The 16,724-nt window shown below is 45.2% G+C and overlaps 1 protein-coding gene across 2 annotated transcripts in view; it reads right to left on the bottom strand.

Moving 5' to 3' along the window:
- LOC126867844 (ankyrin repeat domain-containing protein SOWAHB-like) overlaps positions 1-13,228 on the bottom strand; it is a 68,622-nt gene extending 55,394 nt beyond the window's left edge. For both annotated transcript variants that reach the window (XM_050622844.1, XM_050622855.1), the window contains exons 1-4: positions 13,065-13,228; positions 12,830-12,891; positions 12,081-12,470; positions 11,078-11,227 (exon numbers count right to left, since the gene is read on the bottom strand). In XM_050622844.1, coding sequence (XP_050478801.1) covers positions 11,078-11,227; positions 12,081-12,470; positions 12,830-12,891; positions 13,065-13,191 — 729 coding nt within the window. In that variant the 5' untranslated portion in view covers positions 13,192-13,228. The remainder of the gene's footprint in view (positions 1-11,077; positions 11,228-12,080; positions 12,471-12,829; positions 12,892-13,064) is intronic.
- Positions 13,229-16,724: the final 3,496 nt, after the last annotated feature.

Below are 16,724 nucleotides of genomic sequence, written 5' to 3' on the forward strand. Positions count from 1 at the left end.
TATAGACGGACGGTAATCGTAATAACATCGCTACGATGGCTTCTCTGATTCATCGTTGCCAGCGAGATCGAGAACGGAACGAGTCGCAGGTATAGAAAGGGAGGGAAAAGAGAAAAGAGAAAATACAGATCTATTCTCATCGGCGCCTGGACCCGTCAGCGAGTCATTGTTTCTCCGTAATTAATATTTTAATTGAGATCACCGAGAATTAATTAATGCAACGGCGTCGTTATACCCTCCGTCTGGACTGTTCATTTAATCGATCGTAACACGGCGCCTGTCAGAGCTGTACAGCTCGTTCCATGAATTTCGTCGACTATCACGACTTCACGCTGCGCGTAGACGCCCCTTAGATATTATCTCGGGACTAATTTTTTTACTCGTCGTTATTTATATAACCGTTACGATTACGCGAACCTCTGAGCAGGAGTAATTTAAATTCCACCATGGAACTTTTTAATTCGCTAAATACGCCAGCATACGGTAGGTATCTATACGGCTCTCATACACGGCAAGTACGCGGAACGATTTGTCTCTTCGATCAGAGGTACGTACATATACAAACGTGTTTCGAGAGGTGGGAAACTTCTGGAGGATCCAGACACGCGCTTAAAACTTTTTCTGGCTGCTAACTTTTTCGACAACTTCCGAGATACGGTGTCAAATATTGTCGACTCGCTTCACGGTTCCACGATTTGCTCAAACTCTATTATCTTACCCCCTCGAAAGAGGACGGGAGAAAAAGAAATAGCGAAGTACCGCGTTAATACTAGATCGCCGGGAGAAACGACGAGCGTAACGGCTCTAGAAACGAACACAAAGGGAGGAATTTCCATGACCATCTCGCTGTTAACGCAAGTGTGCGCCGCGTCGACGTTGATTCCAAAACATTCTCTCCCTGTTCTAATTAAATTAAATACGCCTCTCCGGTTAATTTCGAGAATGTAGCCATAGAGAAATGCGCGCAGATACTCGAACAGCGGTGCACGTGTTGGCTCACGTTCATCGGTGCTTTTCTCTTCTCGGGACAATGAAAAGAACGCAAAAACCGAATGAAACAGAAAGCTGGAGAAAAAGAGAGAAACAGAGAGAGAGAGAGAGAGAAAGAGAGAAATAAAAGCGTAGGCGGTGTGAGCGCGTGCGGTTGTTCTTCGGGGTGGAAACGTTTTAATAAACGGACGTGTGCTACCCCTCCGAGGGGGCGTATAAATATATTCGGTTGTTCGAGCGCGTGGAAGAAGGCAGTGGAGAGGAGAGAAACAGAGAGTACCAGAGTCAGGAGGTGAAGAGTCGGGAGGGTTGGATATCGGTGAAACGGCAAAAGGAGTCAGAAGGGCAAGGGCGGTGGCGGTGGTGGGCTGGTGCGGGATGGCGGAGGCAAAACATGTTGCGGCACGAGCTGCCTCAAGAGCACCGCAGAATTAGCTTTATTATAACCTGGGGGCCATCCATACATGCCTAACAGAGCACGAACATTCGCCGGCCAATAAGCCGAATGCTAACCAAACATTTTCGCGACTCGCCGCACCCTCGAATTTATCCCTGCTACACGACGGACGTAAAGCCACCGGACCTGAGAGATGGGGCAGCAGGGAGGAAGGAGGATCGATTTCACGAATTAAAGCTGGATATCTATTTAATGTGCCCGTTAACGTTCGACCACCGCCGACTATTAATAATCTGCCTGTTTGCGGGTACCACTTAAAAGATTATATACTACTCACGATTTACGTAATTATCGAGTTTATGGATTATTTCGCCCCATTTATATTGGAACGTTTATCCGCTCGTTTTGTTCGATCGCGGGAATCTTCCTCTATTTATTAAATTGTTCAATCGATTACTCGGAAAACGTGTATCTTTCGTCTTTATAATTGTTTGGGATTTGATTCGTTTATCGGTCATCTCTATCGCCAGCAATTCTTTGAATCAAAGAGGAATTAGAGATATTAAACTATCGATAACTGACCGAGTAAAATCCCGACTCGTGTTCAATTAGTCAAGTGCAATATCTACCTACTTACTACATCTTCGCAATCACTTTTCCTCTATTCGATTTACGTCAGAGCTGCAGAATTCTCCCACCAGATCATTCCCTAGATCATCCCCGATACCGAAAGTTCTCCACCGTGAAAGGTAGAAGCTCGGTCCTCTCTAACGAGCATCGTTAGGAGGAACTTTTCTGACGCGCTGACAGTGGACGAACGATTAGGCCCGGATTAGTGGTGCGCGCGAGATCGATTATGCAACGCTGCGGATAACGTTGGCCTGATTTATTCCCCTAATGGGCGTTCGCGCATTCATTTCGTGGCCGTACGAGGCAATTCCACGGGGCTTCGTCGGATGGTGGCGACCGTACTGCCGCTGACAGGAAAACTCTCGCTGGGTGATTCAGCGTTCCGTTCGGCGACGCCTCCCAACGACCACCATAATGCCTACACCTAGCCCGGTGCCCACCTACCTAACGCCATTTCCATCGGCTGCTATCGTCCGGGATCATAATCCAAGGTTTAGTCCGGAGTCGGACGAAATCGCGCCGAAGTGCAGACCGCTGTTTGAATCGGACACGCGGAATGGGTGAATCGCGCGACACCGCGTCTCCCTGAATCGGAGATACAGGTCTGCTTTGTTCGTCCGGGATTCTCTTCGCCTGTTCTCGGTATTCGATTGTAAAGAGACGGATGGTGGATGTGGCAAAAATTCTTTAGATCAAAAATTAACAAATTTTACGTCGGATAGATGAAAAGGTACCTGTATAGAGGCAATGAAGGTTAAGTATCTTGTAAAACACTAGGATATTCTTTTTTTTTTTCTACTTTGTTGTTTGATTTCAAGACAAAAAATCTAACAGTATGCAAGTGCGTTTTATCTAATTCGAATGCACTACTCAGAATAATTGCATCGACCAAGCGTGCAGGCAAGCAGTTTAATTGTAAAGTATAAACAGGATTACAAATAGGATATTTATTATAACACGTGGACTATGAAACTCGAATGACACACAAGTTTCTCAACGCAAAGCGTTTAATGCGAATCACAAGGATAATTACGAAATACGAAAGAATCAATAATGGAATTGGTCCTTGGGTCAGAGCAATTTTTTATATCGGAGTACGAAGAGACTGGGTGCCGAGCACGCTCGACAAGGCAAGCATCGAACGATTACACGACGCCAGAGAAATTCGGCATAGAGACGATTATTAGCTGAGCCGACGCTATGGTGGCATTGGGAGTAATTCATAACCGGCAGCTCGTATTTTCGCGAAGCGGCACGTCGAATTTGGTCCGGATAGAGAACATGCAGCATCGACGCTGCTCCGCACCTCCCATCCTCCGACCGGCCTCCGTTGACAGGATTATATTCGTAGGTACCTATCGTGTTCCTCGGTGTAGCTCGGTCCCGCAATACGCGTCGCGCGATCATATTCTCGTCGACTAATAAATTTACCATGGTGCTCGAGCGCACAACTATCGTACGAATGTCGTCGGTCGATTGTCCTGCCGGCAGTGTCACTGTTTCAAGGACCTTTTACAATGCTAATCGACGCGATTCTACTCCGACGAGATGATTCTGCGAGCAATTATGGTTGTCACTCGACCACCGGATTATTCCAAGATTATTCGAAATTATCTCTCTCTGTCCTTATCTTATTCCTAACGTTTAAAAATACACTACGTTCATTCATGAATTTTCTTTCGATTATAAGCAAATCCACTAATGAAAGAAACGACGTAAGCTCACGACGATCAGGCTTAACCATCCTCGAGCGTAGTTTCGTCTCCTAACGAGTTTATCGCATCCTCTTTAACGTTATTAACACGGGCTAACGAACTGGAAGTGCCGAGTCACCGAGGTCCTCCGCCAAACGCGGAGCCACGGTTCCACCAGGTACGCGTACACACCTGTACGTGTGCCCGTGTCTACCTGTGTACGTATGGAAGTCTATACACACGGGCTTGTAAGTGCAGGGCGAGAGCAGGCGCTCGACGGGACAGGTTACGTGTATAAGGTGGGATAAAGGTACGTATAGGTACAGGTCGGCCTGTCTGTGCGGCCCTGATACCCCAGTCTCTGGGCTAATTCCGAGGTGTAATCTGCGGGTACCATCTCAATGGATTAGCATATAGATAGCGAGGTGGGCTGACCGTATATATACGCGCCTAGACTACGTCGCAGGACGTAGCCATGTCCGTTTTGGTCTCGTGTCCTCTGTACGTAAGGGGGTCAGCTGGTGCTACGCTGCAACACCCCCGCAACTGCAGCGGATGAACCCCGAGCGTCTCTTGTACATCGAACGCCCGTCCAGAACTAATTATCAGAACAGTAGATCAATCGTCGCGTCTAATGAACCATTTCCTTTACCGTGTCCCTGCTTGATGCATGGCTGGGAAATCAGTCAAAAGAAACACTCCGTCAACAATATCTCATGATCCTTTTCTTCGAAGAATCAACTTGAGAGTTTGTACGTACCAAAGAACGATGCAAAAAACGATCGAGATACGGTCGAGCGTATTGTTTCCACGAAGACGGTCTCTAATGCAAAGGAGGAGGGAATAGAGTATACTGGCACGAAGTGTGACCGACATGAATGGCAGTTTGCCATTGGCAGCGGCCACGTGGGGAGGAGTAGACGAGGACGAGGACCGAATATTTCGCTGGAGGTGATTCGGTCGCGAGGTAATTTGTGCTCACAGCGGGGCTGAGCAAACATGCGCAACAGGGGTGCCTCGAAAAATTAAATAACCCGATGACTGGTCACATTCTCCGACACGCGGCATACACAGCAACCAAGAAGAACGTGCACACGTACACGCACACTGTGGAACTTTGGCCGTTCGAAGATGTCCGCGAGAAGGGCGCCTCGGTTGAATGACGTGGCCCTCTGCCGTTCTGCTTCTCCATCGTTCTCCCATTTTCTTCGAGCACGACCGAGCGATGCCAGGCTACGGTCGGATATCCCTGGGGAACGGCGTGGACCCAATGGAAGCTAGGACGGGCCCCGGGACTCAGGGCCCAAGGAGCGAGCGCCGGCCTCCCGCGGACTTATGAATACAAATAGCCGCTCACTGCGCGACTCAGATTCCTGATAAGGTACACTCCTGGCTTACCGGTACCACGGACTAGCATAAAGTACGAGCTTAGGTCCTCGCGGCCACCGAGGCACCACCGTTTAACGGAAGATTATCCTCGCGGCGAAGAAAGATTCGCATCGGACGATATCGTCCTTGTATCGGTTGAAAGAAAGGACTCCGGAATGTCATGCAGACGACCTCGCGAGACTCGCTGAGAGATCGAACCGAGGGCGGACCAACCGTATCGGTTTCTCTACACGGACGGTGAAAGAGACATTATTAACTTCCAACAGATATGCTTCTTCCAGGGAACAAGGCGTTTAAGCGAGAACCCGATCGTCGATATATTCGAAGATAAAATAACGGTCGTTCAGCTGACAGAAGATACCTAAGTTTGGGTTATATTTCCAGGAGAAATTGTAGAACGTAACGGAAGCACAATGGAAGATAAAGTATCTTCAGGCTAGAATACACATTCGATGGAAAGAAACGTTTCTAAATTCTTATATTCTTCATCCGAACGAACGTTTGTTAATAAGACATTCGACGATTTCCAGAAATTAATCTGAATATTTCAATATAACGTGTGTACTGAAAAGTGTAATCGGAATTCGCAACGATCCGCACCCTTCTTTCCTGCGACTGTGGAATGCATTTTACAGTGCCGATAACAAATTACGCGTCTTCATCCATGTTCTGCCTTCCAAGCAGAAAGGAATGCCATCGCTCGATCGGTCATTCCCCGGTTTCATCCGGTCGATCAGTAAGAAGATACCTACGCTCCTGCCGTGCGTTTCAGGATTGGAGACAGTATCTGCCTTTATCTGCGGCTAATGTCGTGTAAGAACTACGCCTCCTTCGATCTACTGACAACCATTTGTTCAGACACTCATGACCACGAGACGCGGCCTGACTCAAAACTTTCTAATGAATTTACAATGTATGTCTCCCTTGTCTTTGGTAAAAATAAAGGACGAACTGTTATAAGGACGATGAATTACAATACGCACAGTCACGAAACAAAACGCTATAATTTCTTCCCTCCCTTTCTTCTATCCTGCGTGAGAATCTTCGTTTTCTATAATTCGTTTGATAGCTTCCACGTCGACCGAGCACAGATTCGTTCAATTTGTCAATGGAAGGTCATCGAGCGGACCTACGCTTAGGCGGTAAAAAAGAAATCCCTGTCCCATAACCGGACCACCAAGAACGACGTGACCCGGAAGGGTGGAGACTCGTTCGCTATCGTGACAGTCACAATCAGTTTTCGACGCATTCTCTGACTGTCACAACGGGAGACGGACACCCGCCGACGAAGGTACTTAGTCTCCGGTGAATGGTGTGTACGAAACGAAGAAATCAAGCGATTCGACTCGGTACAGTTTCTACTACGGTCGGTTTCTACTACGACAAATGTCCTTGCATTTTTTAGTAGCTTATCAAATTTTGATCGTCCTAGCGAAGCCAGTTATGGACGACTATTGACGTTTTCTGATCGAACAAAAAACGAATAAAATCTCCATTGCGATGTTTGAGAAGACGAGTCAGACGAATAAGGTATAGTTAATAGGTATCTTTATTCAGAGATACACACAGAATGAAAAATAGCAGGGTTACAGCTATTTTTCGTCACCTCTCCATCAGTGTACAATCACCTTCGCATGAAGACATTAAAAATTCCTGCGGAAGCGCGAGGGCGTACGGCACGAGGCGACCGTTAAGCAAACAAATTTAATGCGCGTGTAGAACGGCACCAATTTAAATGATAATGCGCGCTATGTATGCTTCCAAGATTAACTCGTAATAGGCTGGAATAAATGTCGGCAGACCTGTTAGGCGTATCTAGCACTGTTACATGGGGAACAGTAGGTGCTAACTACTTCTGTAGACAAGCTTGTTTATATTGGTGCGCCGTGTATCTCGGGAGGTACGGGTGAATTTGTCCTGCGCTCGATGGCGTCAAAGAAATTGGGTCGCGCATCATCGCGTCCGCCGATCTCGATATTCTTGTTTGCCGATAAATTATTACCCAGTCGAACGACCCCACCACCCTTCGACGCGACTTGTAATTATCTGGACCGGTTATTAAATTTTATCGGTGTCTGACTATCATAGAATCGACAATCTATCAGGGAATATTTCCTGGTGAATTAAATATCTGTGATATTCGACCTATCTATGTATCACGTTAAATTCGATTATAAGAAGAAAGAGAGACCTAATAGAGAAGAGCAAGTTTCCTATTTACGAAACGCGATCATTTGTCACTGGAGTTCGACTCGATTCGTTTAATTAAGAGAACAGGACATAAACCAATTTACTTTTACCAAGGTTCCACGATATCAGTCTATCTGTGGCGTGTCAAGAACCAATGAACCATTAATAACGTCTCCCAAACTTGTACCAACCAAAGAACGACGAAAATATTTCACCGGTGTACGTAATACTTTCCCTAATTCGACGTCGATATCATCGCCCAGGTAATATCGTATCCGTTTCGCGTGGCGCTTATTGATTAAATTCCGGGAGAAAAGTACGGTCTCGTAACTGGGATAAAAAGCATCGCAAAGACGATGATAGCGTGCAAAGGTCGAAGAGTCTTCGAACTATGAGGTAAGTTTGCCTCTGGGGGTGTCTTGTCGATGTTGTCGCGGATGGGATCATGCAAGCTGTGCTCTCCCCACCCCTCGAGCCTCGCCCGTTCTACGTCGGTGAACCTCTTTGCATATACATTCTGTAAGATTACTTTGTGCGGTTTACACCCTCGACCCAGCCACGGCGTAGCTGCTGCTCGTCCTTCAGTACGCCGAACGCCTCGCAGCCCTCGACGAGAGCTCGCTCCTTTTGCCAGGAGGCAAACTACCCTGCAAGTTTCACCTAGAAGGTCCCTAATGTATGCGGAACTATACGAGAGAAATTCCAAGTTCGGCATGCCCGTGTTAGGTACCTTTACGATGAGTATCTAGCACGGTCTCGCTCTTTCTCCCGACTCCAGGAAAGGACGAACTACCGACAAGACTACGCCGTAGAAGCGGCGAACACGCGTGATCCTAATTAGAACGCGTCCTCCTCCAAGTGTCGAAGTAAAAGCAGCTTTCTTGTTGCTTCGTTCCGCGTGCCACTCCGCCCGCGAGCATTCAAGAGCGTACGTTGCGGAAGAAAGCGCGGTATCATCGAAAAACAAACGACGTTTCTTCCCGTTGGATGACCAGACCGACGTGGACGCATAAAGTTTCAACGTAGCGTTAACGCCGTCGGAATACCACCCCGTTACAACGGATATTGTATTCTGTGAAAAGAGCAAGGAATATACATACGATTACGAAAATTCTCACGGAGATACAACTCTTAATAGTATTCTTTACCACCCACATTTTCAGCGAATTTACATAAAAACGAGCCAGGGCTCTGTAGCCCCGAAGCCCGATGACTACGAATAACCGCATTAACTTGGTGGCATCGTTTTAATATTTCCTTTCTTTGGCGCGAACGAGGAGTTACGAAACACTTTAGTAACTCGGAAGTAAATTGTTCTGCTTCAAATCTGACTTGTTTCTATAAATCCGCTATACACACAGGCTACAAATAAAATATGATCATTAAGTGATCAGTAACTATCACGTGAACCAACTAATGGAAGAGTAAGTAAACAAACAAATAGATGGCACAAAAACGTTTCTAATATATACATATAATAAATAAACCAGCAAGACCCACACCAAGAAAATATTCGTGCAAATAAAAATTACCGTCGTTTTAAAGACAAATGTATTTCCAAACATGTGAGAGCCCTCTCGGTCACGATTCCCATGGCTCACCCTAATCGTCGACGTCACGGTGCTATAATCATTCGTCGACACGTAGCCACGGCTGCATTCAATGACCTATAACGAGGCTTTCGAAGAAAGCACGACGGAAAATTACGTGAAACGTGTTGATGCGACGACCGGCTGGCAAACGACGCGGCACGCGACACAACGCTAGACGAAGGGCTCATTAAGGATGCGGAGGGCGGAATACCATGGCCATGCTGCATGATAATTACAGCAAAGAAAGCTCCGACCCGGCGGACGCCTTGCCTCTCGAGAGAGCTCCCAAGAGATTACAGGATGTCCGGAGGCGAGAGGATTCTCTCGGCATGTCCCGAAACCCTATCCACGCTCACGACTAATAAAAATTAACAACCGGCCGGTTGGATTCGTACATGAAAGACGGACCGCCACAAATAGATGATGACAGCTGAATAATAAATAATTATCGTTGGGCCCACGCGCCACCCGTGAGCTCTTTTGCGGCGAGCGAAACATAAACGATCACTGCGTTCCAAACGATTCGTATTTCCGGTTGACTTTACATCGCTTACACGTTAGAGATATCGGATAATCTTTCTCATAAAACGGACAGATTTTTAGCGTTTCTTTCGGAGAATGAACAATCTAAATACCGGAATTGTAGGCGACCCAGACAATAATCTATTGTTCCACGATCCTCCACAATATACATACATACAATGAATATGAAAATTCTTGGGAATATGTACATGTGTCGAGGTCCTTACGGTATGTTTTCGTCGGCGAGTTGTGCAACGTTGGAGCATTGCGAGCACGATCAGAACTTCTTCCGATTGCCACGAAGGGTTCCACGTGGCCGATCCTTTTAATCGTTCGGCACGATAAACATATCGAAATTATGATGGAGGATCGAGCGCGTAAAGGACGAGCGGTGGTGATCGTGGCAAGCTTTGCGGCCGCGGCGGAAAGGATCCTCTCGTTCCCGCCGCGTCTGCCTCCTCCACTTTTAATTTTCAGGCGCGGCTAATTATGATTTACGGCAACATCGACGCAACATCCTGATCGGTACGCGAGATACCGCCCGCAGGATATTCAAATGCGATGAATATTGCTCGCCGCGATAAACGGCGCACGAACAGCGACAGACGAGATGAGAAACAGAAAGAAAGAGAAAGCGAGAGGGTGGAACGACGGGAGAGCAGATAGAGAAAGATGCAAAGGAGCTGACTGGCGGGAGGCGCGCGTGTAAAGGATACGAGAAAAGGATTCTTAGTAGTCTATTCGGTATGCAAGATGAGCGGTCAGACCTGTACGCACCGCATCCCTTCTTCGCCAAATAAAAAAAAAAGGAGGTATATCCTTGCGTGTGGATTATTCGATATATCGAGAGCCGGCTGTCCACCATGGTCGCTTCGAATCGTTCGCTTTTTCTCCGATAACTCAGTGTCAAACGTGAAACGGCAGCAGATGGGTAGTTATGATTTAAAAGCAAAACGTTTAAGAACACCTTGTGTTATTAACCGATCTTATCTCGAGGAAATAAAAGATACTTATTTATAACTGAGGAGCTGCTTGATACGTGTTCTCACATGAATTACATCCGCGTGAAGATCATAGTCAGATAATATAAGCTTTCTGTTAGAGCAAAGTAATTTGTCGATATCTTATACGAAGCGAGGGATACGTCAGAGAATTAGCCACATGATTACGCCGTTTGTATGTTTAATAACTGTTTTAAAACGTACCTCGTGTATACACGAATATACACGCACTTTCGAATAATTAACTTCGTGCAAACGAATATATCGTATGAAATTAATAATAGACATCAATATCCATTATTCCCGGAATTACTACGCTTCGTCTCTCAGTTCTTTACCTTTGAGTATTTTTTCATTTTTGCCACGTGCTAGTTCTTACACTCGTACGACTCGTTCAAGTTTTGCAATCGCTCTGCTCCGTTATTTCATACCCTCGATTACCAATCGCGATTAGGAAGTTATCAAGGCGCACCTTATAGCGCGGAATGTATCGTGAAGCGGCAAATTTGTTAGTCAATGAACCGAATGGCCACCGGATATAATTTTATGAAAGAACGGCAAAATAATTGCCTCGACTCTAGCATTATGACGACGAAAGAAAAATGCTCCGGCGAGCATCGCTGATCATCTTAAGAGGAAGAAAGGCAAAAAAATTATTAGATTATCGGTTACCTTGTCAGATCGCTTTTTAGTAGGTGTGATAGTGCCGTTAGGCCTGCCTTGGAGATCGGTTTCGCTAGCCATCCGGTTGAAACGTTGCATCCGCTCGCGGAAGCTTAATTGCTCGGTTGAGCCCGGATTCGTCGCGACGGCCTCATCTTCCTGCATGTTTAATATCTCGGATTGTCAAGACTCAGAGAATAGTAACACGTAACGCTACGTCCAGCTACTGATAAAAGGCGGAACCAACAACGAAACAGCAACAGAGTAACACAGAAAGGGTGACAAAAAACCATGTGCTAACATATAAATACTCGACGAGACTAGTACACGCTAAATAGAGGTGCTTATCTATGTCATACTATCATGCTACAATACTAATTAAAGCAACACATCAATACTCGTGGTATCTAAGCATGCTAAATAACTGAGAGAACAATGACAGTTGTGAAAATAAGATTTTCGATTATTCATGACGAGGACACCAGTGTCGTTATGCAAGGACGTTAAGCTTTCGATAGAGGATGAGGAACACCAGTGTCGAGTGTGCTGCGTACGCTATCATACCGCGTAAGTGACATTTACTGTAACCATGAACACCTTTCTACATAACCAAACCATGTACACGCAACACTATTGCGCAATAATACCAAAATTATCTGGCCTCGGTAATTACCCGATAAAGCGAAAACGTGTTCAACCATTTTATCGTTTGCACACTTATTTACATATACGACCACAACCAGGACACTATAGGCAGAACATATACTACGTGGCTTGCGTGTGTACGAGAAACGTGAACTTTTATCAAACACTTGTATAGCTTAACGAGTTATGATTCCCGTATTATAAACGAATCTCAGTCAGAACATGAAAAAATTGATATCCTCTTAATTAACTAGTTAATTAAACTTGACCAAATGATACCGCACCTCGCCTTCCCTTATGATACATAATCCGAATAAAATTTCACGTTTCTTTTTATTGCATTTACTTGTATAAGGCAAATACTGACCTTGATAACAGCCTCTGATCCTCCCTTATTCTTGTCCACGTTCTCCTTATTCTCGATCTTGATCTTATCTTGACTTTTACGGCGTGGCGGTACGGGAGGTGACGATGTTGAAAATCCGGTCTCGACTTGATCAACGCCATTTTTCTGTGCACTGATAGCGACTTCTTCGCGGGAGAAATTCGAACACGACTCCTCGCGATGTGCGTTCGTATTATTCGCCGGCGGACTGAGGGGTGCGGGAGGTGGGGACCGGTAGGGTGGCGGGACTCGTAACGGAGAAACCGGGGTAGATATGTCGGCAGTGGAAATAGGTGATCCGATTTGATCCGGAGACGTCAGTTGCAGAGAATTTAGACGATACTTCTTCTTCAGAACCAAATATCTTTCACCCTGCACGAGCAATTTCTTTATGATGCATGGATAGACTCGACCTTGCAGCATGAACGAACATAAGTATTACGTTTTGCGAATTTACCACTCGAATATTTTAAACATTATATATCAACATTAGCTTTCTTGCACCTTTATTTGTATAAATAAAAAGAATACCTAGTACGCTTTACGACGATATATATAGTACGCAGTGTTCGATAAGAAATAGTAAGAAAATCTTGGAGAAAAAAGCTTCCTAGATAACCTCATTTTCCAACAATTGCGCGAAGTACATATTGGAAAAACCGGCAACGTCGCAAAACGTGCAACAAGTCGCTGCTGTCAAGGCGGAAGGAAATTGCTACTCGATGACGCACCTCTTCGTTCTTTATAGTAGCCAGGGTGTTTACATACTCCTTGAACCGATTTCGTGCCTCGACTGCAATGTAAATTTGCGCAATATTCACTAAGTATCGTTAGATTTGACTCCCGGTGTGACGAGTATTAAGATCTGCCCGTGTTTACACACAGCACACCGTGTAACATCAGGGTCACACCTTGCGAAAGTGAGACAGTGATTCGACTACGTCGTATATCAGATTTTCAACATACCTCGTGTTTCCGGATCCGTTAGGAACTTCTTGAAGTGCTTCACCAGATCGTGATTACGAGCAGTGCCCCCATTTTCCAATAAATATTCGCGAATCTCTTCGATAGACAGTTCACTGGGCGTCGCCATCTTGTCACTACTGGTCGGCACAGCAGCGCCACTATCTTCACTGCCTCGCTGTGCTGTCGATAAAAACGACCTCTGTGTCGCACGATACACGCAATGAATTCAGAACGCATTACAACTGAACTCCGATTCTGTTAATCGAAGACAACTGATACATACGTAATTTTTCTAAATCCAATATAGCTAACCAGAAGATATACGTCTAGTACGTATTAATATACTGTAGATGGTAGTATCGTGAAAACCTTCCGTCGCATTGTACGTCATTGGAACAAGTGAGCGATGTCTAATTGCTACTTAAAAATGCAAATAAAAATTATGTATGCGTGAAAATGCATACATGAACGCAACGTGTAATTTCTTCCTTTAATAATGTACTAACGAACTGTAATCATATTGCACCACAAAAAAAATTGTTAACATCATTAGTAACGAGTGCAATCGTTACTCCTCATGCATAACACATAATAGCAGTCAATTTAATTGTATTATAATCGTGTAGGACGCGATGGAATATGTAACGCGCGATCCAGCTGCTAGCTCGCATCCCATGTCGCGATACACGTACATAAAAACCAGCGGCCACGCGAAAACCGATTTTTCACTTCGGAGCCGAACGTATTAACCGTCGATGGAACTAGATATTTGATTCTGCCCGCGCAAATAGACGATTCGTAAAACCTTTTAGCAGCCCGACGCGTTATATTCCATCGATGCAAACATCCGGCTGACGAACCCGTCGCACAAACTAATGTGAATAACCGTGCACAGCCAGATAGAGCTTTAAACTTTAAACACTGCGATTTAAGTGCTGCTATACGCATCGACGATGGTCGATGAAGTAATTGACTTTTGTTACGTTATCTGATACATTTACAAGTTCGAATCAAACGGACCACTATTAATTTTTTAATTACACGCTACACGAAACGTATAACTTAAAATTAAAACTGGTGCCATAATTCACGTTAACTAGATGATACAATAAATGCTGCTGTATGTATATTTGAAACGAGAAGCACTACTAACTACCCAAGGGTGCCATTAAGATCAGTACCTTGGGACCCAAGGTTATCGTACGTGTAAGTTAAAATTATACGTTCTCGATTGCACATCTATTATTCGACATTAAAAGGAACACGCACTCTGACGTTTTGTTGTGACGAGATATTAAAAAAGATAGGCGACGATAAAATCTTGCGCGAAAGTTACTTAATTTATAACAAGATCGGATAGTCAAGCCTTTTAATGGTGTTGATATAATCATCACGATGCCTGGATACGACAGACAAAGAAGAAAGTCTATGATTTGCATAATACGTATAGTCTTGAACAAGATTATCCAGATAATCGCGGAGTTATAATGAGAACAGTTCTTCGCAGCAATGTTTTGTAATGAAGAAAATGGCCTTACTAATCACCTACCGTGTGTAAAAATATATACAAGCCACAAAAGACGAAGGGAGAACACTAGAAGGGACCGAGTATACGTGCGGCACGCATATGCGTGTCCACGGACAGGAAGCGTCGTGGTGCCTTTATAATTAAACCCCTTTTATCGACGATATTCTAATGAAATGACGACTAATGATCGAGCTCGATCCGCGTAAGACTTTGCAACGGACAAACGATTCACGAGTTAAATACATAAGTTTTCAAGTATTGTTAATGGTTGCTATCGTTTCGCCGAAATGACAATGCTGTTAAACACGACCATGAACGCGCATTAAGCGTATTCTGTAACACCGCTTTACAAGGATCATCACGATCAGAGATCGGCTCGATTAAAATAATTACAACCGCGAGGATACGGATTTGTGTCTCTGCAGAGAAAAGGGAAAAATGGTAGCCAACACGCAGCGTGTTCTTTGATACAATTCTAAACCCGGCAGGATTGATGCACGAGATTGGCCGTGGTATTTCCGCGAACAAAATGTGTGCACCAAGAGGTCGTCCGGGGGCGAAGCGGTTGCAGCAAGAAGAACGAGCGGCCAAGAACGAGGACAAAGGAATCGCGTCGACGCCCCGTGGCCCCGTAGGTGCATCCACGATATCATCTACCCATGTTCCCTTGCGTTATGCTTATGCTCGTGCATACGTAAAAGATGCGCGAGCCTGCAGCCGCTGCAGCGCTTTATCCGTCTGGTGCAAACTGCAAAAGAGTTCGTGTGATCTACCGCCCAGTGATATGTCGCCGCTGGGATTCCGACGAGAACCGCAAGCTTCTTTTCTTTCCCCTTCCCCACCCTCCCTATAATTCTCCCAACCCGTTTGTTCTCGCGCCATTTTAATTAATTCTTGGACAATGCAACAGGGGAATGCTTTTTTACTGTACACGTTTATCCGAGCGTGTACAAGAATTCATTATGTAATGTATGGTTTCCGCCAACTTCTTTTACTTTCGACCAACGTGAAACGTTACTTCAACGCACACTTGCTCCTTTGTAACCGTGAATCCTGCTCGCATACAAGGTGTGCCTTTATTAATGCCAAGCGTTTTCGACAACAAGTTTATTCAGACGAGACACGTTTAACTCTACTTTCAACTCGTGTCCCCATTTTTTTTTTCAAAAATTCTAACAACGACCACGTAAAACGCAAATAGGTAATGTCAAAATTTCGGTAGGCTCTGTTCCGCAACAAAAGCTACTCGTTTTCGAATAGAAGTATAGTTTGAAAACGAACCGTTGTATTTCGTATAACCTCACCCCATACATGAAAGTATTGGATATGGTATACTATACCATTGGTTTTCGTGCAACAAAACCAAACCGCGAAGCAGATCCATCGATGTAGCACGGTTGTTACTCGATCGAGCTATTCGCATAATCGACTCTATTCGCGAAAGAACAACCGCGATAAAGGGTCTACGTTTTCTGTTTTTAGCTTTTTTTTCAAATGAAATGCTTTTCCTGTTGTGGTTTATCGAAACGTATGTATCTCGCAGAGAGGAGAACGGGGCGGAACGAGAGAACTAACGCCAGCTCGGTTTTTGTCAAAGATTCCAGAGGAACGTTACGTAGGGACGTCGTGAGTTACTCGCGTGTATGCACGCACGAACTAAGAAACGCGCGGTGGAGGTGCAAATGCGCTCGCGTCGCTGGCAAAAAACAGCTTCTAGATCATGCTGTCCTCTCCACGGATGGCAAGCAACGCCGACGTGTAACAGTAAATTCGACCTGAACCCGATGACGGACTTCGCGCTCTCTATCGTTTTTGCCATATAAAGGGTCGCAATGGTAGCGCGTATCCAACAGCAGCGACTTATATATTCGTCCATAATTGGAGCGACTGCACTCACTCGAATTGGCTACGATATAAAACATCCCGTATAAAGAGCGTACTTTGGCAGGTTTCTTGCACGGTTTTTACTCCCGGTACCTTTGGTGGTCTCGTTAGAAGGACAGTGGGAGGTCCGCGGGAAAAACGGCAATAACAGACAACAAAGCCAGCGCGTATCTAGTCGAACTCGTCGTCTCGATCGCCTAAAAACCGTGTTTCGAGGAGACGAGTGAAAAAAAGTGAAGCCAGTGGTC

This window comes from Bombus huntii, chromosome 1 (genome assembly GCF_024542735.1).
Source record: "Bombus huntii isolate Logan2020A chromosome 1, iyBomHunt1.1, whole genome shotgun sequence".
NCBI classification, from domain to species: domain Eukaryota; kingdom Metazoa; phylum Arthropoda; class Insecta; order Hymenoptera; family Apidae; genus Bombus; species Bombus huntii.